Source organism: Anticarsia gemmatalis, chromosome 17 (genome assembly GCF_050436995.1).
Source record: "Anticarsia gemmatalis isolate Benzon Research Colony breed Stoneville strain chromosome 17, ilAntGemm2 primary, whole genome shotgun sequence".
Lineage (NCBI taxonomy): Eukaryota > Metazoa > Arthropoda > Insecta > Lepidoptera > Erebidae > Anticarsia > Anticarsia gemmatalis.
The window spans coordinates 4,347,738-4,375,029 of NC_134761.1; the positions used below are offsets into that span (position 1 = coordinate 4,347,738).

The window sequence follows — 27,292 nt, forward strand, 5'->3', positions numbered from 1 at the left end:
TATTAAAATTTCTACTACCTAACTAATGTAGCATAACAGTACAGGCATAAGATTGAGTAATATCCTTCCTATAAATTCGGCTACCGTTCGTAAAAAACAACAAATTTCATAAGGAAACGACATTATGACTTTCCTATTAAATCATGAAATTTTCCAAGAAACAAACACGTGAATTAGAATATTTTACTAATAAAAACAAATTGATTAAAAGGTTTATGGTGTTAATTACATTGAGGTCAATGTTTTCTACCAGTCATGTTATAAAAATAATAGTAAATAAAGTGCTTTAAACTATAACCTTGACACATATATTTTAAAAACAATAACAAACATTTTGTTAACTATTTTAATAGCGGATGCTTAAGTTTAAATTTAAATTAAATAAATTGTTACTTAACAAGTTAACACAAAAACTGGTATTGACTTCGGCAATAAGTAAATATTTTTTTAGTAACAGGAAAATAGACATAAAAATTGAAAAGCTGCTTACTGTTTTTACTCGACTTCAAAAGGAGGTTCTCAATTTGACCATATTTTTTTATATACATATGTTCCCGCATTTCTTCGGTATTTAAAATCCAATTTTTTAATTCTACATACATACAGTGGGACCAGACTTAGATCTTTGGCAGTACTTACATCAATTTTAGAAGCTTTTAAGCTCTCAAACATTAAGTATTTTTTGTATCTACATGAATAATAATACTAATCAAGCAATAATAACTCAAACCAATACATTCAAAATAAGCCTTCATACTTTTTAGGCAAAGGAAAATGAATCTCATTATGTTTGACGTACGACGCTACAAAAACATGATCATATAGAACATGTTTCTCATTCACGGTAAACCGCATAGCGCTGTGTATAATTAATAGTAATCCATGACGTAATACACAAATACGTAAGACTTGTGGACGTAGATTGAATATTATGTGTGATTAATTGTCTGACTCCCAATAGCTCAGGTGAGGAGGTTAAGGAATATTGACGTATTTTAAAGTCTTGTAAAAGTCTGGTGTCTAAAAAAGTTTTATAATATTTGTTCTGCTTCGTACACTTGAAACATTTACTCTACATCTATATACCTTGTGTCAAAAATTCAATTCGGAGGTCTTTGACGCTGGCTGGCATTTTTATTGATTTATATTGGTTTTGGCGTCAAGAGAGACGAAAAAATTTATAATAATGTCATCTATAAACTACATCATTATTTAATGCATCATCGGGATCGAAAATGACAACTTATCAAGACTCTTCTACAAAACAAACCGAAAGATCTTTCACTGTATAATCAGCGGCAAATGGTAGAGAAGAGACTTTACCAAATGTCTGTCTTTATTAAGAGTTGGTCCAGGAAATAGCAGCTGAAATTTTACGTCTGATTTCTGCAATGTTTATCTTAATGACCGAATTCTACATCCCAATAACTGATACTTTTCAATATCGATCTGGCAACTGCACCAGCGGAGTTCCCGTTATTCCCACTGATAAGTTTGTTGTAGGCTTGCCAAAACGTATCATTCAGCAGTTTCACAACTATTCACAAGCGCTGTCATGTGTCTCCTACACGATGAAATATGAACACAATCGCAACAAACATTCATTGCGCTAAATTGCACTTTTTATATACGGTTACAGTTTATTTTTACCTTTTGCAGTGATATAAAAACAAAAACCTGTATGTCTACTTTTAAAATTATCGTTTCCACACCACTAATTTCTAAAGCTACACGTATGTCGTATGTCTTTGACGTAGACGATAGATCGCGATCTTTTTTATGTAAACAGGAAAGATCAAACAGTAATTAGTGATGAATTCTTATTAAATACTCATGTTTATGATTATTTATATGGTAGGGAAAATTATATGATACATCTGCCTACAGACGAGTAAATAAGTGCAATCTGATACGCGATTCTATTGCGACTTGTGGGAAAACTATACCCACGATGGAACAATTAATAAAGCTAACTTTAGACTATCTTTATTCTACGTCACAGCGTTATACTTGTTTTATGTAAGGACATTAGCATTAGGATTTCCCAAAACGAATTCTGATTGACCTTAAAAGGACATTGTATCAAATTTTGCTATAAAGGTTAGAATTATTACAGAAATACGTAGAGATGAGTTTATGCGTGATGAATTAGGGTAAATTTTATGTTTTGAGTAGAAATTAGGTAAATACCGGTGACAATAGCTTTAGAAATGAAATGTATATATTACCTGCACGTATATAGATGGTTTTTCCTGACGCTCCTTCTGAAGAAACCCTTGCATCCATCGCAGGAGGAAGCCCCGTAGTGTTTGCCGGTAGCCCTGTCGCCACAGATGGCGCAGTGTTGAGACAACGCCGTCGAACTAGCCGCCGACGCCTCGCTGCTACTCGTCTCCAGTTGCATGTCACTGTCTGCAACAAGACAACATTACTTATACTAAACTATTTCAATATTTTTCCTTTAAATCAAATCTTTTAGTGATAGTGAAGGCCCCAATGTGCCTCCTTGTGGAACTCTAACATTTAAAGATTGATTGTGTCGTTTTTATAAATTTGACAGAATTTCGTTAAGATTTGGGCTAATTTTGAGCTTATTCGGTTTTAGTTTATACTAATGGTTCGCAATTTTGCAAGTTCTCACTGTTCTTAGTAATTTTGTGCTACGAGTAAGGCTGACGAAAGCTTAAGTTCAGAATATTTTTTACCATTTTTGCTAAAAGTATTATTTCTATATTCCGAAAGTTTTATTTATTTTCTTATCTAGAATATCTTTTTTCAAGGTGTCCTAGACACAATATATTGGAATCACAATATAATGGATTATCTATATGATAAAATAAAAAGAGATCTGTAGTCCTGATTTGACTTATTATGTACTGATTGGATAATGATTGCCAGCAAATAATTAGTCGAAGTTTGCTGAAATCACGTCATGATTACGAATTGAATATTGTAGAAAAAAGTAATTATTTATGAATCCACGATATACATTTATATATCATTGAAATTTAGTGAAATTTGAGATTGCTGTTGACAGGCAAGTATATTATGACTGATATTATTGTAAGTACTTCATATAAAGGTGTAAAATCTCTTTTAATAAGAATTGAATCTACATCAGATGTTAATTTTAGATTAAATACAAATTTGGGTGTGAATTCTTATCATCATCAGATAACAAAGTGTTGGACGTTGGTACTTTGTTGCATAACTGATAAAGTCGTTAAATGCGTTATACAGCACTAAATGTGCTTCGCCATCCCCATACATGTAGACGCAAGCAAAACAGCTTCACTGTCAGTTCTAAATCGGCTCGTATGCACTTAGTGCATGGTTGGTGGAGTCGCGTGTCAACAAACCTTCGGCATTGTAAGTCACGTTATTGTTGTATTGTCGCGCCTCGTGCGGGCTGCGCGCCATCCCATAGTATGAGCTCTCGGGGTGCTTCTCCCACACATGGGTTGGCACCATGTACTCCGCAGCGCTATACATCGGACACATCTCCTGTGATGTCATCTCGTAACCCAGCACCGGCATCTTCCAGGCGCCCACCACTATACGACACCCACTGTCAACTGTTATCCACTAAACGAACTAGACCGCGCACCGCTGTCGATGATGCTCCTCAAACTATTATTTAGCAGGTGATTTAACCTAACCAAATATTAGTACACAAATCGGCTTATCACGGTAAACTACGATACAAAACAGTATTTGTTAATCACAGTAAATATTTATCCGGTAACGAGTTTGGTGACAGTCACCGAGTTTCCGGGTACTGTTTTTGTTTTTATCACAGTGTAATTGTCTTAGCGGGTTCCCGATAGTGTTGTTTACAGAGTATCACGCCGGTGTCGAATGTCAAGCTCTTAAGGAAAACGCGACCTTCCGCGCACGCGGTGCCGCTGCGACTGACGGACGCGCTGACCATCACACCTAGCATCCGCCGTGCCAATCTGCTGACACCACCTATGAATGACCCGCTCGCGAACTGTCAAAGTCAGCAAATGATGGCGGTGCGCCGGCGCACACCCGACACTCGCCGCTGACTCACTCGTTATCGGAAATGCAGCGGATGTGGAATCGAATGCGCCGCCCGAGGAGTCACCCGGTACCAGCTGACCAACAGAAGCTTTTGCCATAACCGTCATGTCGTTGTAAGTAAACAAACTGTACGAGTGACTAATTGATTGTCGCATACGCACTCTTTGTTCATAGGCTCCTTTGTTGCTATGTGTTACGATCTATTGTGTGGGTGTTATCAGGATTCCGATAAACAGATATATGCTTTTGTAGATGATTTATCGGCGAGAAGATAACTTGTAATGACAGAGCTGTCAAGCTCTATCTGGAGTTATGTTGCGCCAGTAGTAAATATTTGAGTGATTACCATAATCACTACAACGACACGAATCTAATTATCAACATTCATTAATACCAATGAAAATTTTAAAGACTTCTAGAAAGAATATTAATTACGTTGTCATGTTAACGAATATTTTGTGACTTGACTAGAAATTATAAATTACTGGTACCGATTTTCTTCGATTGAAACCAGTTGAAGACAAGACTTTAAAAGATCATATTATACAGTATACTCTCTAAGGTATAATCCCACGTATTCTATTAAGTTATTGGGTATCTTACTAACAGCTATACTGCGACGAAAGGTAATTTGTTTACAAGAGAATAGTTGCATCTAGGTAAATAACGTGTCGCGTTGTGATTCGAGTTGAACGTAGCTGGGATGTAAACAATCGGTGCAGTACGGACGCTATCTGTCGGGGCGGGTCGGGGTCGCCGTATCTCGGCCTACAATCCGACACACTGCGATGCTCCTGTCTTTATTATACTTTCTACAACAACATTACTTTGACACAAATATCCCCACTTTGATCAGTCCGTTCCAAGATGCTTTGCTTTTTCTAAGTATAGACGTAGATATTTTGTTAAACACTATTGAATATGTGAAGGCATGAGCGGACAAAGGTGTTAAATAAATGCAAAATTTAAACATGTTTGTCAGGTAAAACCCATAAGTGGCAGATATTTTGACGCTAATTAAAATTAGAGTGTTCTTATTTGATGATAAAACCTAAAAAGTTGTTTTTTACATTTTGTGAGATAAGAACTTTGTCCATTTACCCATGATATTACCCAAGTACCTTCGCTTCGTCTGTCTATCTTTTTGCTATAAACTTAAAAGCAACTGAACAGAATTTCATGCTCATGTGTGCACATGCACATTGCACATGTGATTCTGAAGGAAGCTTTTAGTATACAATTTGTTAAACTTAACCCGGCGCAACTTGGGTGAAGTTGGGACGGGCAGCTTCTAGATTATATTCTAGGCTGCTTGTGTGTTCCAAAGTTTCAATAGCACGAGCTAATAAGAAAAAAGATTACTATGCTCTTATACATGTGCATGAGAACAACGTAACGTAGTACATATGTTACGTCTGCTGTCTAATCCTAGGACAGTTGTTTGTCTCGAGACTGGACTAACGTCTAGTCATGAGTCACGACGTTTACAACAAAGCATTGCAATTTTTGTTTTCATTACATAATATTCAAACAACTACGCGAATTGAGTAGCGTAATGTTACAGTCAATTTACGAATTCTACATACTATTACATACATAATATCATGCCTTTTTCCCAAAGAAGCAGGCAGATACCAAAGAACGCCACTTAGTACGATCCTTACAAACTTCCCTTGCTGAAGATGTATGGATGTAAATGATACATCCATACATCTTGTCATACAGGACCGCCAGTTACTAGTACTACGAACCTGACATTTTTGCAAGATATCGAATTATGGTTCAGAAAACAATGCACAACATGTGTACTGGATTATAATTTCCAAAAGTAAAAACGTTAACCCATTTTGCTTAAGACAGTTAAGATTTAATATGAATAGCGAATACGACATTTATTTCCTTAATTATGAAATATAGTATTAACAACTAACTGTTGGACTTGCAATAACCGTAAAACAACACTACAGAGCTTAATACAAGTACCTATTGTTTTTTTGTTAAGAAAATTCAATTTGTAGAGAAAAACAACGTTGACATAACATAATGACCATACATTTATTATTCAAGGCTGCAGCAGCATTACCATTTTCCGAAAATAATCGTGCCCTTAATAATAACACGAAACTATAAGGAAATCTGAAAGGTTAAGTACTTCACTAGCTATATTATAATTATGTATGTATAATGTAATTAACTATTTAATTTCAAGGCGAACCACTGACACTTTGTACATAAATGACATATTTAAAAAAATTACATTATTCTTTTCAATATTCTAAGCTCGCCCCAAATAACACTAAGTACGTCTACAAGAAAAGCGCACGAGAAAAATACCTAATACTAAAGTTACTTACCGATGCTGCTGGAGAAATCGGCATTTAATAACATAAAAAAATATTTAATTAATATGTAACTATAACCCAGATTGGATACAGACCGCCGGAGATCTCTTGCAGTGAAGAGCTATGGGGGAAGCCTTTGCCCAGCAGTGGGACGATACAGGCTCATAATAAATAATATTAATAATAATTAATATGTGTAAATAAATAAATTGATATAAATCTATACAAAATTTATTTTATAAATTACTAGCTGACCCGCGCAACTTCGCTTGCGTCACATAAGAGATTGGGTCAAAATTTTCCCCGTTTTTGTAACATTTTTTATTGCTACTCTGCTCCTTTTGGTCGTACCGTGATGATATATAGCCTATAACCTTCCTCGATAAATGGTCTATCTAACACTGAAAGAATTTTTCAAATCGGACCAGTAGTTCCTGAGATTAGCGCGTTCAAACAAACAAACAAACTCTTCAGCTTTATAATATTAGTATAGATTTACATAAGTAATGATGGTCACGAGACTTCTGTATGTACAGATTAGTTGTCAACTCAACGACAAAATTGAAAAACACAATAAAAACGAAAAAAATATGATTTACGTCGTAGGCGTCTAAAATTGTCAGTTTTCCTTATATATTCGCTATATAAAAACCCTTTTTTGTTTGATTATTTATATAACGGATATGTAAGCTGTATAATTCATTACTGACATGATTTTTATTAAGGAGGTAAAACAAAAAGTATGAGTAAAAAAAGTAGAGACACAGTAGATAATATATAATAAAAAAACTATGAGGAAAATCCGGTTCGATGCGGCGATTCTTACAAACGTCGAGAAAATTATGTGTTTAGTTATTAACTGTATGTTATTATTCGAATGGATAAGATACTTGCCTCTAAACCGGCTGGCATTCGGTTTTTTTTACTATAGATGTATTACAAACTTGTAACGCTATATTTAGATGTATGTGGAAAAATAAATACGTGTTAACTTATTCCGCTTTGTATGCAATCAATCACACGCTCAACCTGAATCTTTGATTTTTTTTTTATCCTTATTTCTCCCCCTGTCTTTTAGTTTGCAGCTACGGCTAGTGAGACATGTAAAGAAACATCGAAATCAAGACAGATATGGCTGATCGTGATTAGAGATGAAACGGATAGCAGTTTGGCCGGATACCGGATACCGGATATTCGGCCTACCACCTGGCCGGATAGCCGGATATCCGGCCGCCGAATATTCGGCAGAACTTAGAGCGCTTGTAGACATCCGTTTTTTTCACCGGAGAACGGACCGTGTTTTTTGCCGGATAGGCGGTGGCGTAGGGTTTATAATGAGTATGTGTACACGCACCGGACATCGGTCCGGCGAACAATTTACGCCGGATGCACCACCGCCTCCCCTCGGCGCGACGGACACCGGTCCGGTGTAAGAAAGAGCGGTCATCCACGCCAGTGTATTGGTGCGTGTTGACGCTGCCGGACGTATTGCCTGTTTTCTGTAAATTGTGTGCCGTCTACCTGCGTTCTTTTAAAAAATGCCCTATGAAAATCAAGTTAAGCCTCAAGAACTGATGCAGCAAGATGATTCCCAATCTTCAATTGTTACTGAATTAAGTTCAATCACAACGCCTGATTACGATTTCGATTTTTTCTAAAAGTCCTTAATTTATTTTTTGAGTATGATAAAACAATTACTACCTACCTACTAAATTTTGTTTTAATTAATACAGGTAATTCGGTATGTAACGTTCTTTTTTCGAATGTCCGTTATTTGTGTAATCCAATCTTTAGGAAATTTTAAGAAACTATTTTGAAAATTTTTGTTTTCGAATCGGCAGTTTTATTTTTATAAGCCTTCAAAAGTTGTATGTATGACCTACATATATCCATACTACGCTGCAGAATCTTTGTATAGCGAAGGTCATTGCACATAAAGTTTGAAGCTCCATAACATTAAAACTATCGATCTACTATTCGGCCGGATGTCTATCCGGCCGAATAGTAGTTATCCGGTATTCGGCCGGATAGTATTAAGACCGCCGGATAGGCCGGATACCGGATAGTTACCGGATATCCGTTTCATCTCTAATCGTGATACCACTTTTTACAGTCCATACGACGCTGCGGCCATTGTAAATTTGGATTTGTTACGAGCTGCCGGTGAGTAAATACACATAATATATTTAAAATGTGTCAGTTTTTGGGTGTTTTTCGGAATATTGGACTGCTTTATTTTGCAGTTCATTATGTTAAGTTTTTTTTTAAATATTATAACTTTCATATTTTTGACTCACGAATTTCTAGTGATAAATTTTAATATTAGCATCTCTACATTCACCTAATCAGGATACTAATGACATCTATGATTTACATAGGTATATATGGCTTTAACATTATTAATCAAACCCAAAAAATAAAATGGCCATATCGTAAGCGAGCAAACCTACTAAAATAAATACAAGTTTTTTGCCGTTTGCTTTTGACGCATGAGCATATATTATCCATCCGTTGGACGTCATTATCGAAAAAGGTGGTTATTTTAAAATAAGTGATTACTGGTAGTATTATTAGCAGTATTCTACACATTATAGACTGTGACGTCATATGGATACGACCTATGCCTTGACACCGCGTTGTAAAATGCATACACGAGAGCTGTACTCACTACTCGTACTAGTCGCGTACATAAATCAGTATTTGTTAACATTTATTACCGACCTTCTTGCTCTGCGTACAAGAAATTATTATAATAACATGTGTGGAAGAGTCTTCATATACGTAACAGCTAATGTCATGTAATGATATGTAAATATACTGTACCCGGCCTCCTAATTTCTAGTTAAGATTACTAACAATGCTTTATGAGTAAGCGACAATCTTATGCTATTTCGGACTGGTCCTCTTTTCAGAAGCTTAGACTTTGACTTTGCCATCTCCCCGATAAATACGATTTTATAAGAATGACTCATCCCTTGTTGTAAATAGTTTTAATACTACATGTAAGCAACACAAGAACCATAAGCTATAGTTAGCTTATGTTGCAACTTGCATGATACCTACAAAAATCTAATTTGGACTCGGTTAACTGAACCTGTGACCAGATTCCAACAATTCTGTTATCATCAGTCTCATAGATTAATAAAATTTGACCCTCAAGGGGTTTTTTATTCGTAATAAAAAAAATGCTTTTTTAGCACCTTAGGTCTGCTGTTAAAACTTCAGAAAACATAAGGGCTAAAGATCTTGATTTGTAAGAATGTATATGAATTAAAAGTAATTCCGTAGACTCGATGTGCAGTGGCATACCAATCAACTCATTGCTGTTGATTACTATTGATTCAAGTTTCTGCAATCGCACAGCACGTTGCACAATCAAACAAATAGACGAGTACACCTTATTATAATATACTTTACGTTTCTAAATATTTATATGCAATATATTTGCTTTGAATGAGCAAAAATATCGTATACGTAACTAAAATAAATCTAATAGGTATTAGAACTAACTTACTTTAATACATACATATAAACATAATATCACGCATTTTTCCGATAAAGGTAGACAAAGACCAAAGAGCGCCACTTGATACGATCCTTAAAAACTTCTCTTGCCCCATTTACATCCCTGCATCATACTGTGGCATCTTAGAGTTTAAAGTTCTGCTGTGAGAAAAAGACAGCGCTATATCGTCTTTATAACGCCGTCCCTTTCTTACGATGGAACTTGGATCTCTTAAGAAAGAGTACCGTGTCTGTACTCTCGATTTCTATCTTGTAATATTAGTTTCTTTCCTAGAAGGAAAACTCAAGTAATGTAAAAATATGTTTAGGAATGATTTTTTCATTATCAGATTATTTATTTCAGCGATACTCTATTTTGACGACTTTAATATGTATTTCTATAAACACTTTAATAATATTACACAAATTTACAAAAATTTGCTGTTAAATATTTAATTAAAATTTTAATATTGCAGTTTTTTTTATACCAAAGTAACCTTTGATCTCTAGCAAGAAATATATTCAGAACCTTGTAATCTTAGATTCCGTGTTGAACACGTTTAATTGCTAACATGGACCTGTTTGATCAGAAAATTACACTCGAGTACAAAGGTCAAAACAAATGTCAGTAAAAAAGATATCCACGTTTTTTCAAAACATAATTCTAAAACAATTAAATTGCTATGTAATCAAGGTTTCGTAAGCAAAAACTGCAAATGTTTTCAAAACCAGGTTTTATCATGCAACCATCGTATTAACATTAGACATAGGCTAAAAAAATATCGACACAACGATGACTTGCAAGTTAAATGTTACTCGTTACGTAGTCACCCACTGGACTTTGCCCCCACTAATCTATAGAAATGTCACAGTAGGTACAAAGTCCAATTTCATCACTACATTGATTGTACATCGGAGAAACAGTTGAGATTGAATATTTATGCGAAATATTGCTCGTATACATTCCACTATAATTATGTTTTAGAAACTGGTTGTGTGAATATGATTATTGTAGTTTTGTCATTTCTATTTCGGGTATAAAGTTGTTTTGGTGAAAGGAGATCTACGATATAGCGAGTGGACTTTGGAACTAGTTTTTTGGTTCAAATGTTTCTAGTCTCATAAAAATCTCTTGCGTCATAGAATCAGGTTTATAATTGCGGGTTTTTAGACAGATTATACTTTAATAGAACATGGACTTTGGAATCGTGTCTAAACATGGAAATACAGGTTTTTTATAGAGCTATAGTCCAACATTTACATATGTTCTAGAAATATGTTAAAAATAAATTTATCATTTTTGAAATCTGTTATGTTTTTGTGGTACAAGCAACAAAGACGGATGGGTCACTGTCTTAATAGTAAAATTAATTAATACGGGTTGACCACTGTAAATGTTTCGGTTAGAACAATCACTAGAAATTTGATAGATTCCTTCGTTAATTTGGCTTTCAAATCTACCCGTAAATCAGTGCTTAGCAAAGCTGTCTGAATTTTTGTCTGCCTTAAGTAGATCACATACAGTAGTTCATTTGTGCCATATTCTTAATCGCCGATCAGCGGCGCTAGCGTTGTTTACTAAGAAATTGCAAACAAAAAGCAACGGGTCGCATGTCTCATGAAAAAATGTATATTATAATAACATAACATGAATCATTTGACAGCTATCAGTCAAACTGCTTCTTTGTAGTCAAGCAGTTAGCACTATATGACTAAAGTTAAACAAAATTAGAACAAGAATAAAACTTTACATTGTACACTTAAACTTGAGTCACGTATTACTCAGCTTAAGATTATATAGCCTACAGGTAACCGAGTCTACGTTATTACGTAAACATGTAACTAGGAGGTGGACAATTATCATTTTAGCAACAGCCATGCAATGATGACTGAGCAATAAACATCTGTAATTATTTAATACGAAGAAATAAGAAGTAATTGCAAGAGTTAGATTAATATGGGAAAAATCCCGGTTCCCAGCAGTGTAGACAAAAATAACAACATAATCTGTGATTCCCCGCAGGTAAAGTCAAAAACATGTTTGAAAAGGTTTAATAAGTTAATAATTCCAAATATTTCATTAGGAAAAAATCTAGTAAAAATATTTCGTACTCTGACGCACAGCATTCATCTGATCTAACCACAATTTATGCTTAATTTAATATATTTTTTGTTGTTGCTGTCATTTATAAATATTTCCGGCAGCTATTAGCACCGGCTTGCCAATAAATGGCATGTTTTTTCTGGATTTCAATTAGAATTTTGAATGAGATTTATCCTAATTGATATAATTATTGACTGGTCCCTAGTGCAGTGGCTTTAAGTTATAGACCTATAAAAGACATGTGTATTTCATCCCCATAGTTGTGCATTTTTATTCAAGACCCTTAAAATAATGCAAACTACTTAGTTGTCAACTTTCTCGCGGTAAGAACTATCAGTTTAAAACGCGTTTCAATTATGTTAATGCAAGCCTCATATGCAAGTCATCAAGTTCAAAACTTATTGAAAGACGCATCTTGCATGCAGATTTTTATTACGTTACTTGCGCTCAAGTAACTTACCCACACTGTAGGCCGAAACGCGCTTTCAAACACAGCAGATTTGAAACTATTTTTACATCTAACTCTACCTACTTATTTGTAAGCAATTTGCGAGTACATTATCATTGCTAATAAAAGAACTGCTCTTCAGAATTGCTGGGGTCGGGAGGGTAAGGTCATAGTTCAGCACAATATTGGTAAACTTACTAGGTATATGCCAAGTCATACTTGCATGCGATATGTTGCGTAATGGATATGCCGAAAAAAGTTTACTTATCTTTGACTAAGGTAAATTAATGTTATTGTAACTATTCCAATATATTATCCAGTTGTCCCCTTTAAGTCAATGTAGGGTCTCTTTTGCATGGATCAGGGACTTAGGGTAAAATTTCTTAATTTTTGGGACATTGCATTTAATTCTGTACACATTCAAGATACGATTGACATTCGTATTCAAACTTTACCCGCGACGTCATATGCTTGAATAGGTTTCCCGGGACAAAAAGACCGACCTACCTGTCCAGGTCATGAACTGTCTGTGTACCAAATTTCGTCTAATTCGTTTCGTTTCGTTCAGTTATTTCGGCGCGATTGTGGAACAAATATCCATTCAGAGATCAAAACCTTCACATTTACATATACTACTCCATTTCCCATTTCCATCAGGATAACCAGAGGTCTCTTTCAAAGGGATTGGACCTCATAATTGCTTTCATTCTAAACTTATATAAAGTGATCTTTATTACATTATTATTACTTGTATTTAATATGTAGTAAGTATAATTGGAATCATAATAAAATTATAATATCCAATGACTCATTTATCAGTTGTTTATTTGTCTTACTACAGTTATTAAGATAACGATTATGTTTAATTTAGTGTTCACAAAATAATGTGTCAATATTTACTGTTAATTATAGAAAATACCAGAGATAACTTTAAGAATGTCAGTAATGGAAAACCTATAATGGTTTATATATGTATTATTGATAATATATTGTATAATATGGTGAAAAACTTGTACAGTATTTGTTTTACTATAATTTTGATGAAACATGCCTTCCAAAAACGCTTTTAAAAATATACAATTAGTAATAAAAACTTTTATTATATTTACGCATTTATGATACCAAATATCTTAATAAAATATGTTAATATACTTTATACTAGATCTAAAACAGCAACCTTTTGACGATCAACAAATAGTTTTTCAACAAAAATATACCTATCCCACATGAAAAAGATCAAAATAACGTATAAAACTAGCTACAAATAACTAACTAATATAACATAAGAATGGTAACAATAAATGGGCTAGCACTCAATTGCTGGGCCTAGCGTGATGGTACAATTGAAACTAATTGTGTCCTTAGACTGCCGCTAAATGCACACTGCCCATACATCACTGCAATTACCTATTTATACGACATTTCAACATACACACATACTTATTTTATTTTTCTTTATGGAATATTTGACGAATTACTATTGCCTTAATCCCAAGGAAGGTAGCGGCAATAAAAACATCGGCTAAATCCCTTGAAAGCATGTTCTTGAGAAAGAATATAGCTATGTCTAACCCATATAACACGGAATAAATAATAAATTGAACAAGGCAAAGAAAAATATTCCCACTATAAATCCATATATTATTATGTAATTTTACACCTTATCATTATTACAATGCTACTACCTCTTTTAAAGTTTTTTTTACAGTTATTAGATACTAAGAGAAGTATAATTAATAAGTAAGATGTGGTAGAATAAATTATTAAAAGAGCTACATGATCAATTATATACTAATATTGTAAAGAGGAAAGATTTGTATGTAAGTAAGTTTGTTAGTCTTTCACGCAAAAACTGCTTAACGGACTTTCATGAACTTTTGTACATATAAATTTGTTTATAACCGCGATTAGCACATACATAGGATACCCCGGAAAATGTATTCACGCGGACAAAATCGCGGGCAAAAGCCAGTAATTCATAATCAGTGAATAAATAAATGCTGATTAAAGATTTATTAAATACCAGTTCTTTCCTTAAATTTGTCATAAATATTCTACAGACATTAATTAATTTCACAAATAACCCGATTTAAATGACTGGCTCACTGTACATTATTAAAATATAAATGGAAAATTACATTGTTCCTTCTTAGAACTCGGGATTTTATATAACCGTAAATATTTTCCATAACTCGACACACAATATTTAAGTACTAAGTTAGTAACACTAATTATTTTAAGATTCATTCAGTCAATCTTATAAAATAAAGGTAATTTATTTAATAAGTGAAATAAACATCTGATTAAATCAGTGATTCTCTACATCAGGTAGGTAATTGATTTCATAAATTAATTATAAGAAAAACAATTACATTGAATAATAATAGTAAGTATTAAGAAAAAGTTTTCACCAGAGGAATATGATGAACAATTTTATTATGAAACGTTTGATGTATGCCTTCAAGGATGTATCACAAAAACACATGATAGCTAACACATTAGGCCAAGACCTCATAGCTAATATTTTTTGCTTCAACATACCTATATGTATAAAAACATAAGTAAAAACTTGTATTTCAATGTTGATAGAGATTATAGTAAACATGGACGGAAGATTTTATATATGTATATAATAAATTAGTTGAATAATTAGATAGACAATGCTTAAGAAGTACCCTAATACAGAGTTTTTTAAGGGATATAGGATTTCTCTAAAACCTTCACACATAACATTATTGTATTTTTTTATTTTAGTAATGTATGTCTTATCATCATGTTATTTATAGGTCCATGGTGGGAATTGCACAGGACAGAGAGATTTGGAAAGGCAGAGAGACCTTTGTCCAGCAGTGGGACACATAAAGGGCTAACAAAAAAAAACTGCAGCATCAAACATAACACAATTTGATTTTACTGATAATTAACTCTTATAATAATGGAATCGACTAGTATTACTTTTAAACTTTTGTTAATTCATTAAGATTATAATAATATAGGTATATTATAAATTACATAGCAAAAATTATATTGTAAAAATAACTTTTGATTTACTAGTTTGACATATACACATTTTATATTATCATAATTAAGCCATTTTATCTGTAAGATAAAAAATAGAGCTCATAATATCATAGATGGTGATAATGACTTTTATCACTTGCCTGATAACTTGGTATGATCTATGGATGTTTATAATTTATTGAAATAAATGAGTAGTAAATAATATTGCATCACATATATGTTTTAATGTTGAGCAACTGGACATATTATGTGTGAATGTAGAAAATGATAAATAAAATCACATAAAATTCCTAGTAGTTTATTAGAAAAATGTCTGTTTTTCTTTTGTGATCAGAATCTCTTATGACTTTTAGTTCCTAGGCATTTCCTCAAAATTGTTTTAAAATGAGACATTCAACAGGTGGGGAAAAACTGGTCCGATAAATAAAATGTTTTTGTCTTTGAATGATGAAATCTATGAGTAATGTTGTGTTTAGGAATATTGTCTCATTCATCATAGGTATTCAATAGTAAAATGTGTATTATGATTGGCCATAATAAAGAAACACACAGCTACTGTAAAATATTATAAAAAAGTAAAAAATGTATGTATTAGTTAGATAGTGCTGTACCATGTAAATCTACATCACAGAATACAACAACAAAACTATGAATCAACAAGTAAAAACTATATACCGACCTACATAGTTAAGTAATAGATAACCCCTACAACATAAACATTGGGTAACACATTTAGAGGTCAAACTTGTTCTCTATATATCCGCAACCAATACTGCACACAAATATACCCACTAAGTGTTAAAGCAAACACATTATAACTAAACAAACTGAAAACACGACGCATAGATACCCTGTTGCTTTATACAACACAACTTTTAAAATGCGGCGTAATATATTATAAGCTTACTACTATTTCTCTTGAATTTAACTTTATATTGTGGTACAAATGACCAGAAACAACTTATTAACTACTGCATATACCATAAGTGTTCACGAAATCAGATACATTGATTGTAATTAATTTGTTTACTAGTATCGTGTTCTCATCAAAAGCAAAGTAATATGATAAGAGGTTTCTTACCTTCGTCGCAGAGTCCCATAATTTTGTTAACGTGTTTGTGTAATGAAATAGCCCGACCAGTTTCGTAATTTATTAATATTTCACTTTAAAACATTTCCACAATAAATTGGATTCTTACAAAATTATTACAATTTGACAGATGTCAAGTTTAATTGACAGAACACATGATTTTACCGGAAGAATGAATGAATGACAATAAACAGTTAATGTAGCGACATCTGTGTAAACAAAGCCAAATAAAAAGTTTATTATTTTCGATAGATGGAGGTGCTGTCGCGCTTAATTTTATATCGCTGCAGTACATAATGACTTGCTGTTAATTTAATAATTTAGTTTTTTGTGAGTTAGGTAAGACTTACAGAGAAATAACAAAGGTAAAAAAATACCAGGACTTAACTTAATACAATATTTTGACAAAATATATGATACAAATTTCTAACTGTTTTGCTACAGAAGAACTGGCTGCTGGGTGAAAATGTTTTTAAGCCTCTGCTATTGGACCTGTCTCCAATCTGCTACACTAGGACATTAATGTCTCATACCTAATGATAATACCTATGTATAATTAAGGTCTGGGAGCGGACATGTGAAAAGAGAAAGACCGAAAAAAATGGATAGATTGAAGGATGACATGCATGAAATAGGGCCACCTCAGAGCTGGCAGCTGACGGAGATGAGTGGAAGCGTAAATGTTAACCGCGACCACCTTTGACATGGTTTAAGGCCAAGGCAGTACCATTCTTATTACATAGGTAAGTACCGCAAGTTAAAAGCGTATGTGTTGCTATTGGATAGTGAAGATCTTGCCAAATACCATAGCGCCGATGCACGGTCGGTGCAGTCGGGTCTATTCCAACTTGTAAGTAATATTAATATTTAATAAGTAACTACCTACCTACTTTCTTTCATCTTGTTGTAGGTATACGGATTCGCAGTTCATTTACGGCTATTCCTCTTTTAGCAGTATCAAACTTATTTGTAAGTGTTTTAAGGTTACAATATGCACAAAAATTAGGTAGGTACCTACATGGTTAACTAATATCTTAGACCTTCATTTCAGATATTATTAAAGATATAGATTACTATGTAAAAGGTCCCAACAGCGGCACCGAGAACGAGTAGTACTTTTAACAATACTCCAAACCAATCATTAGCTGCGATTTTTATGTGCAATGTCTAAAAAAATATTATATTCATATCATAATTCATAACCTGCATGATTGTTTATTTATTATTATGATTCAAAACAAACTCACAAATATCGCAGTCGGCCGACTTTGATTCTGAAATAGATATTCTATTTACGTAGTTTCCATCGATGATTATATAACGGCAAGTATTATTAAAATTGAAATAACAAACATCGTAGAAAAACAAACTTTTATAGATTTAAGAATGTGTGTCAAGTACGTGGTACTAGACGATGAATTTATTAGATTGGGTCACATGTTTCATGCTTTTTTCGTCGATAAATACATTTTTAAATGTACCTAGTTTCAATCGAGATGATTTTGGTTTCCTTGTCTTGTGATTATTTTCATACTAACGGCCTGCTCCAGCTTCGCCAGATTACACCAGGTTAACCTCAATAAATTATACTCTAAAACTAGAGAATCACTCTATCTATTGGTGAAATCACCCGAAAAGACGTTCTGGAGTTTGTGAGATCATCGCGAATAGACAGATTGTCAGACGTGGCGAAAGTCTTTATTTTATACATATGTAGTGAAATAAACGCGTGTAAGTACTTACATAAACGGCCAGCTATGCCCTGTAGAGTTATTTGTGTTTATGTTTATATTGGGCCCCCGTATCTCGGAACATGATTATAAGTAGATACTTACAAGAGGATAATTTAAATCTTCCAACTTTAAACTATGCGTCTAAGGAACAAATAATTGTAAGTATATTAATCAGTTTCATTGTAATAAAGAGAGTTTTTGAACCACACTATATTCGTATCTTTTCCCGAAGTAAGGAAGTTTTCAGAAACCTTCGGATATCATAAAAGGCGACGACAATTCTTCCGCCTGCGTGACATTCCGATGGTATTTGCGTGCATCCAGTTACGCACTATAAATCTACCGGTGCGGCGGCGGCATTGAGATCTAAAAATTGTTTGTTTGTATCATCAATAAATACATTTTAGAGTATAAACATGTTTTTATACCGAGTGTTATCTCGGCATTGTTTTGAGGAAGTGGCAGAAGTTGAAATTAATATGATCTGATAATGTTAAACTGAAGTATCAGAAATAAGACGAAATACTGTTAGTAACTAAGATCTGTGTATTAATAAAGGAGAGAAAGTATCACATAAAATGTCTCAGCTTAGCATCCTAGCCAAGTCCTTTTAGTAAAAACTTAAACATCGCATCTCTTGTGTTTAAAACAGTCAAAATACTCGTACAGTACCATAACCAGTGCCAAAGAACAGTTAAAAACAGAAACACCTTCAGGCGTTAACGGTCCTTTCGTCGATTTATGAAGCGATATTCGATTATTTCCTTCACTTCCGAAGCAGCCGACCTTAACCTCCTTGTAAGCATCTTTCTTTACTTTCTGACATATAAAACTGTCCAAAATCTCTTGGCAAGCCGCGTCTTTTTCACGAAGTAATTTGGCAGTTTAATGAACCGTACATTTGATGCCAATTAATTTTATTAGCACGTGATTTTATTACAATAACTTTCTTATTACATACATGGCACTAATTTATGGTCGTTAGTCGCCAATTTGTCGCCTTACACGGAAATATGCCTGAAAAGATAAATGCTTTATCTACGTGTTTCTTTAGTAGTAGGTAGGTAGGTACACATATTACAAATTCCGTGGCTTTATTTATTTTATTCAAAGTTTATTATCTATTTAAAATTATTATATTAAAAAAAGACGTTTGTAGGGATTTTAATTACGGTCTCTACTAATCCATGCGCTGCGAATAAATTAGAATGCGCTTTATGTGCTCCACATACTTCATTCGATAGTAACATAATTATGATTAGATCTAGGTATGATGTTATTATCTTAATGTACCTAAGTATCTAAACTTTATTATCTTGTTCGAGATAGGAAAGTTTATAATAGACTGCTGTGGGGAATTTACAGTAAGTACTGTAACTAGTTATAAGTTTATATTTACTGATATCGGGATGAGATATCGGTTAGCCACCTTTCGAGCCAAGGTTGCAGACTTGCAGTAGTCATGCACAAGTGCAATTATTGTTATATTTAGCAGTTTCTGCGAAAGGATCTGTCAATCGTTGGTTCTGCTCTCCGGAAAGAAAATAAAAGGCGTATTGTGCAATCTTCGTGCATCTTTTTTTGCTGCTACATTGATTTGTCTTTACCATCATTTGTTTGTATTCGGTTGAGAAAATTTAATCAACGGTTTATATTCATGTAGGTAATAGGTTGTCTCCTTAGAGCATCACGCAGTGCATCTGCAGTTGATCGCTGTAATAGTCTTTGGTAAATGTATGTACCTAACTGTCAACGTTTAGCAGCAATATTTAGATGTCTGATGGAACAGGGAAGAGGAAGCCAAATCCCAAAAAGGTTATTTTCTACACATTTATAAATAAACAGTATCGTAGTGCATCATGTGGCAATTATGCAACGATCTAATAATAATGAATCATGATTTACACGGCTACGTCACACACTTTGGCAGTGTTGCTAGCAGTCAAATTGGCAAGTGCGCGCGGTCGTTCAATGACATGGTTCGGTTGACAGAACTATGCCAGTGTTGTCAGTGACGCGATCCATTCATACCTTCAGAAGGTCTACTATTGTTGCATTGTTGCGTTACAGTTAGTTTAGTCATTTTCAGGCAGTGCACTTACTGCAAACGAGAGTAGTAGTCCAAGATGACCAACTGTAATGCCATGCCAATAACCCAACACATTTCTAAAATTACTCTTGCAGATACATTTAATAATTATATGGACAAGCATGGACGGCTCCAAGGATCAAAAGGGACTTGCGTAATTGGTTTTATCAAAACAGAGACTACAAAAATTATGTGAAACTTTCGTAATAACAACAGATTTTGTGAGTTCTTTTCGAATCACCTAGTCCTGGACCCACTAGATATTGCAGGCAAATTTTAACTTAGGCCTAAGACCCTCAAGGTCTTATCGCCCAAACTACATATTTTTCAGCAGATACCTTGCAGTAGAGGCCGTTTACTATGTACTTAAAAAACTCAACGGATATGTATGTGTATCTGATTCTGTATAGATATATCGTTAAATGGATATTGTTCTAAACACCTAAGCAAATACAAATACATTGTCAATGGCAAATACAAAACGTCAAAGTGTGAAGATCATTGTACACTATTATACGAATTATAAAGTAAACAGCGCTACATTAACATGTCGGCTGACCATCAATATTTACTGATATTTCTATTAAGACACAAATAATTGACAACTAACCTTCATAGTTTGACCTTAAGGATGTCTATACCCTTTATATTATTATAAACATATGAAGAAAAGTATAATGAAAATGTAAAGTGTAAACTCATACTTGTTTCGTGTGCGATCATTTCGATCAGCATGTTCGTACAACTGGCGCCTCTACCAATGTATTTCTACAAGGAAAGGTTCATAGTAGGCAGGTATAAGTAAATGTAGATTACATTAGCTTGGATTATTTTGCCAAAGGATGTAACTGAATTTGAAGACAATGTCTAATAATCTTGGAGAAGGCTATGAGCTGGTTGTCTCATAGATTCTGAGACCTGACAAAGGGCTATTTTGGGACCACCAGGGGAACCGGATCACGCATCGAAATATCTTAAAGAAAACTGTAATACGACAACTTTTTAATTTGAAATAAGATCTAGATATTCAGAAAGACCTAATATAAAATTTTCATCGTAAACAAACTTTTATCTTGTAATAGACAGTATAATTAACGTAGACATGTTGACTCCGGTGAGTTGTTAGTTTTGTTTTGCAACATACTCCTAAAATACGAGACAGTTTTGACTGGGACTGTTTTAACACATTCATCTAAAAATATTTGATGTCCCGGGAAACACATACGTAGCTTTAATGAATAGTAGATTTCCAGAGATGTCAAATATTATAGTTTGTGATAGGTAATCATTATCATAAAATATTTTGTATTTGATTATGGTTAAACTCTAATTTAACAATTGCAACCTAAGATTTAGTTTCATAAATATTAACTTACAGCAAAATTTGTTGGATATTTTTAATTTTATTTCGTGTTGCGATATTCATACTCAAGGGGATATGAACAATGTTTTAGTTACATAGTATTAACATTAAACTTTTAAGTCTATTACCTCTTTTACTTTTTTGCTAATGTTAGGTCTAGTGGTCTACCATGACTGTTTAATTGAGAACTGTAGAAAACTAGCTCTGGCTTCAACTATGAATGCAACCAATCTATGTGTAATGTCAAGGCAAACGGCTCGTTTTAATTAGGTAGGTTACTTAATTACTTGCAGTAAATTATATGACTCGCGCAGTGGTGCAGGCTTTATAGCAGCACGTGGAGCGAATCATGAATTAAGGAGATACAAATTTTATTAATAGGTTTATTGCAAAGTTAATATTAATAATACTGGAGAAAAGTGTCAGCAAATACTTTTTAAACCAAAAGAGTTTAAAGAGTCAAGGGTTCAAAGATATTTCCAAACTTGGAAATGATCGTAGAATATCAATCATTTTTCTCTTTGGACCGTAAAGTTTAAGAATTTAGGAACATAGACAAAGAGATGCGGAGATGTTGACATAGAGATGCGGAATTAAACATTTTCCATACAATCGATTTGCATTCTTATCGAGTGATTGAAATTCAGATTAACAATGATAGATCTAAATCTATCAAACATTGGTAGAAATGCTGATCACATCGGCCTTTAGTACCGAGTTTGATAAGTTTTTTTTAGTCGCTTTAAGATAGATAATTGTAGAAGTAAAAGCTGATATTTTGAACGCCTTAGAAGTAATTTAGTAACGAAAAGCAATGATTTGACTTGTAGCAAATCTAGAATGTCTGGTAAAACACTGCTTATTCTGTAAAAAAAACCCCACTTTAAAGTGCCTTAAACCGGCTACCTAGCATAATAAATTGGGATGTTATCTGTCAACATCATTCGTAATCTAGCCTCCGTGGGTAAAAATAGCAGTACTTATTTATCTACTTAACGAAATTACTGTGTTTTTCACTACCATTTACGATTGTCAAGGTTGAAACCAGTTTGCGTCGTTACAGACGCACCGTGGATTTATAAACGTAACTTTTTGTTTAAAACCTTCGCGATTATATTACTTAATCCATACATGTATAAATAAATTATTTAATTTGATTAATCTTGAGGTTTGGTTTATCGTACTTCTAATTTGAAAAGATATTAATCTTTTTGATCACACAAAATTAATGATACTGATTGTTATTAATTAAAAGGCGAGAAAAAACAAATTTTAAGAGAAATGAAAGCTGTCCATTGTTTTTAAATATTATACAACTTTTAGAAATGTTCATTGTTTAGTTTCATAGTACAAGCTCTGCTTAGTTTGGAATCAAATGACCGTGTGTGAGTTGTCCAATAATATTAATAATATTTATTCTTATTTATTTATTTTATTTAGTTTTGGAGAAGTGCAGTTAAATAAAGAGCACGTTTTAACATTTTTATCAGCTTTAAGAATCTTTAAACCAAGTAGGTAACATGGTATTCTTTAATACAATTATCAACAACTTTAAAAGTAAAACCTAATTTAGCAGATTACAGAACATTTTCTATGTGTGTCAAGACTTGTACATTTTCTATTTGATTTAGACGTTTTTCCCAGGTTCAATTAGATCTATTTACTAAGGGGTTGTCAGTCAACTGTCTTTTATCAAATAAAGATAAAAACAACTTAATCTTTAAAGGAACTTATAAGGAAAATGTTGAGGTATGTAATTGCCGTGAAACGTGTAGTCAGCTGTATGACACGTGATTATACTGCCTATCATATTACTGTCATAAATTACTTTATTACTACGCCGCGCCGCCGCGCCGGTGGCAACGCAAGCCTTAATCATTCATACCTAACCTAACATTGTATGTTTTAATACTGAATGAAAATATGATTAACTAGCTGACCCGCGCAACTTCGCTTGCGTCACCTAAGAGAATGGGTCAAAATTTTCCCCGTTTTTGAAACATTTTTCGTTGCTACTCCGCTCCTAATGACCGTAGCGTGATGTTATATAGCCTATAGCCTTCCTCGATAAATGGGCTATCTAACACTGAAATAATTTTTCAAATCGGACCAGTAGTTCCTGAGATTAGCGCGTTCAAACAAACAAACAAACAAACTCTTCAGCTTTATTATATTAGTAAGTATAGATAATTGTCGACGTTTTTTTTTTCTTTGTCAAGACCCTATTATCTTGTGTTTTTCGAATATTTACTTCAAAAATGAATAAAAACCTGTTTGTATTAAAATTGTGAATTTGGATTTTATTAGCGTCTCTATCGACACGAAACTATAGTTCGTATTTTCTCACTTTTTTAAAGCAATTTTACATATACACACAATTATATAGTAGTTAATTCGTAATTTTTAAAATAATTTAGAAATAAAAAGAGCTATGTTACAAATACGACCAAAACATCTTAATAAACACTTATTACACAAAACTAATAAGCTTGCTTATTTATAAACAAAAAAATATATCATAAAAAAGTTAAACTTGGAGTATAGATTAGTATAGACAAGTAGAGTCACACCAGACGTCCTTCATAAAATCAATGTTTTGCATAGAATTTCTGTCTAGTCTTTAAACTAATTAGTGTATTATCTAATTAAGTACCTTTGTTTTATCTCGGAGCGACACATCCTGAATAGCTTTCTTCTTATCACTACTGAAGGAGGGCATTGAGTCAATTATATGCAAGTGATAACACTGCCCTGGCCAAGTACCTATCTAATTAATAATTATAGAATAAAATAACACTTTCTTCTAAGTATACCTAGTTGCGCGATTCTCTACAGTCGGTACTATCGAGTATCGAGAGTTTGACATTTAAAATGTACCGCAAAAATAGTTGCTACGGCACGTTAGAGGCGCTAATCAGATTTTCGTACAAAATTTCTCGATATCTCGTTGTTGATAGTCGATAATCGAGAATTGCGCTACATATCTTTCGAATATATCTAGTTGTAAACGATCTCTAGAATATCAGTCGATTTAAAACGAAGATTTCAAAGATATAGATACTTACTACATGATAATGATTTTCAATTTTTCTCTATCAGAAAATGACTTTGTTGTTGTCAAAAGACAAGATTCATCGCGATGTCGCAATATATTATTGTCATCTTCAGAAAAGATATTGGCATTATTATCGATCTGAAAAACTGATCCTCCTGAGACCTTATTTGTGGATTTTCAAACATATTTAGCTCCGGTTTTATGGCGGAATTTTAACAGTTCTTTTCATAAACTGTATAAAAAGACATTTATTTCTTTCTGCATTACCTATCGGAGGGGTAATTTGACTCTCATCCGTAAGTCATGAAATAGGCACTTAGTTTGTTAACGGAAAGATTAATTGTCAAAATCAGGCTGGTAAATGCGATCCCATCTCCTGAGGTTTAAGAATTTTATTAAAGCAAAAAACACACCCTGGATTTATAAGGCCATCTTGACCTGATTACAGGAATAGCGATCAGGTCAATCCTTCCGCAAAATTAAAGATAAAGAACAATAATAATATGAAATCGTCTAATCGCCCAAAAATTGTATAGTAGTATGATATTTAAAAAACATGATGGATTATTGTTATCACACTATCACTACGGGCGTAGTATAAAAAGTCGGTGTGGCTGTAAATCGATGATAAAACAACATCCTTGATTATCTGTTTCGGTTTAAGTTTGTTATCTCGTAGACCTTGAAGGTAAAAAGCCGTTTTAAATAAACGGAAATAATATAACATTAGTAATAGATAAATAAAGGACTGACTAACTGCGCCTCTTTATGATGTTTCTGAAATGGAATGCTTCAAACCGAAATTAAAAGTTTGGTAGGTAGGTACTTTGGTTTTCTCAATGCACATCATCATAATAATATATCATTGGCCTGTGTCAGACAGAAAAATATTTGTAGCAAAGGAAGATCTTCGATCGTGGCTTAAAAAGGCCTATGCGGGAGGGACAACCGCGATCGTATTATTGGCAGATAAAAGAGTTTGGGTTCGATGGTGGGTTTGAGGGGCGTAAATGTCGCAGTGATAGTTTCTGGGCTAAGTTGTTAATCCGGGTGTTGTCGTGAGAGGAGACGCCGTCAGCTAGGGCAATGTCTCAATACACAAAGAAGCACATTAAAAATATATCCCATGGTATAACAATATGTAGTGTTTACAGTAAAGTTATCAGCAGAAGACTTCTAATCTTCTAACTACCTACACGTTAAGTTTAAAGTCGTATAAAAGAAATAAATAAACTACCGCTAAATGTGCCTCAGAAACCGGGCATAAGTGGTTTTTCGTCAAAATGTTAAAACATCATGTTTAAGAACATATAATTTACAGCTGTATGTTATGTAAACAGTAGTTTTGGCACCTCAAGGTTTGGTTTCTGGTCAATAAAATTTGATGTATAGGTGTTGTACCTAGTTGCAGTATAATAATATGTATCTACTATATCTCAATTTGCACTATTTCCGAACGGTATGATATGAAGTTCTTAACAATATTTTTGGCAATGCCCCAATATGCATAGGGAGTTGAGGTAGGATAGATTTCCTGACATGAATGTTTGACGATATGTCTAAGATAGATAGATGGATGGATGAAACTGCGTCCAGCTGTTTTTTTTAATTCTACGTATGGATAAGTTATCCATATTTAAATCTATATCAAATAGGTACATACAATACATAGTATCATACATATAGTCTTCCCATGATCTACTCTATATCCAATGAAGAGGTACAGTTGGTTTATAGCGGTATTTTCAGAATCTAACGAATCAATTCTCAAATAAACAAAGTCATCAAATTTTAATTTACAATAACGCTGATATCATTTTAGTACACGAAATGCGGAAAAGTTAGAAGACCACAACATCCGTCCAAATCACACTCGGAAACCGATTCCTAATTTATTTCGGCTTTTGTAAAATGCATCGCAAATTAGGTACCTACCTACCACAAAATAAGCTTGTAAAAAATGTGATAAGTACAGCGACTTGCAAAAAACTGCGGTTTTAGCAACCTTCTTGTTCGGCCTCCATGGCCTTCAAGATAATAAGGCGACATGCATAGTTATGTACGGGTAATGTATTTACTCAAATAACTACTGAGGATGTAGCCGATTGAGCAAAGTGGAGCTAGGCCTTGGGATAGGTCGTGAGAAATAACATAAAGACGAAGGCGTCGAGTGGATAATAAACTCATTTATTCACCTTAAAAATCATGTAGTGTAATTATTTAAAATTTGAAGTGGTAGGTAAGGTTCCTCACTAAATAATGAAGAGCCTTTAGAACGATAAGGTAGTTATATAGCAAAGGATAAGGCTCTAGGTACTCTTTTTATAGAGTCACAACTTTTTATAAAGCAAATAATGTAATAAGTCTCTGCCACACACCGGCCAGACGTTTCTAACTTCCCTCACGTATACATACCTTTATTTATTCGTTATAAATAATATTTTTTTATTTGAAAACTAATTATGTTCTTTATTTTAAGATTGTTCTAAAGTAAAATGA

General features: G+C 33.5%; 1 protein-coding gene and 1 long non-coding RNA gene across 5 annotated transcripts in view; one reads left to right on the plus strand and one right to left on the minus strand.

Annotated features, from left to right (window-relative positions):
- LOC142980047 (hepatocyte nuclear factor 4-gamma-like) overlaps positions 1-27,292 on the minus strand; it is a 53,652-nt gene that overhangs the window by 12,606 nt on the left and 13,754 nt on the right. The window contains exons 1-2 of one of the 4 annotated variants that reach the window (XM_076125326.1): positions 16,545-16,704; positions 2,229-2,412 (exon numbers count right to left, since the gene is read on the minus strand). In XM_076125326.1, coding sequence (XP_075981441.1) covers positions 2,229-2,412; positions 16,545-16,563 — 203 coding nt within the window. In that variant the 5' untranslated portion in view covers positions 16,564-16,704. Of the gene's footprint in view, positions 1-2,228; positions 2,413-3,359; positions 3,989-16,544; positions 16,705-27,292 lie in introns of those variants that run through there. The other 3 variants (XM_076125324.1, XM_076125323.1, XM_076125325.1) reach the window with 3 other exon arrangements.
- Positions 7,539-16,518, plus strand: LOC142980050 (uncharacterized). Its single transcript, XR_012959854.1, has 3 exons — positions 7,539-8,119; positions 8,500-8,549; positions 15,229-16,518. It is a non-coding gene; the product is annotated as an uncharacterized LOC142980050 (long non-coding RNA).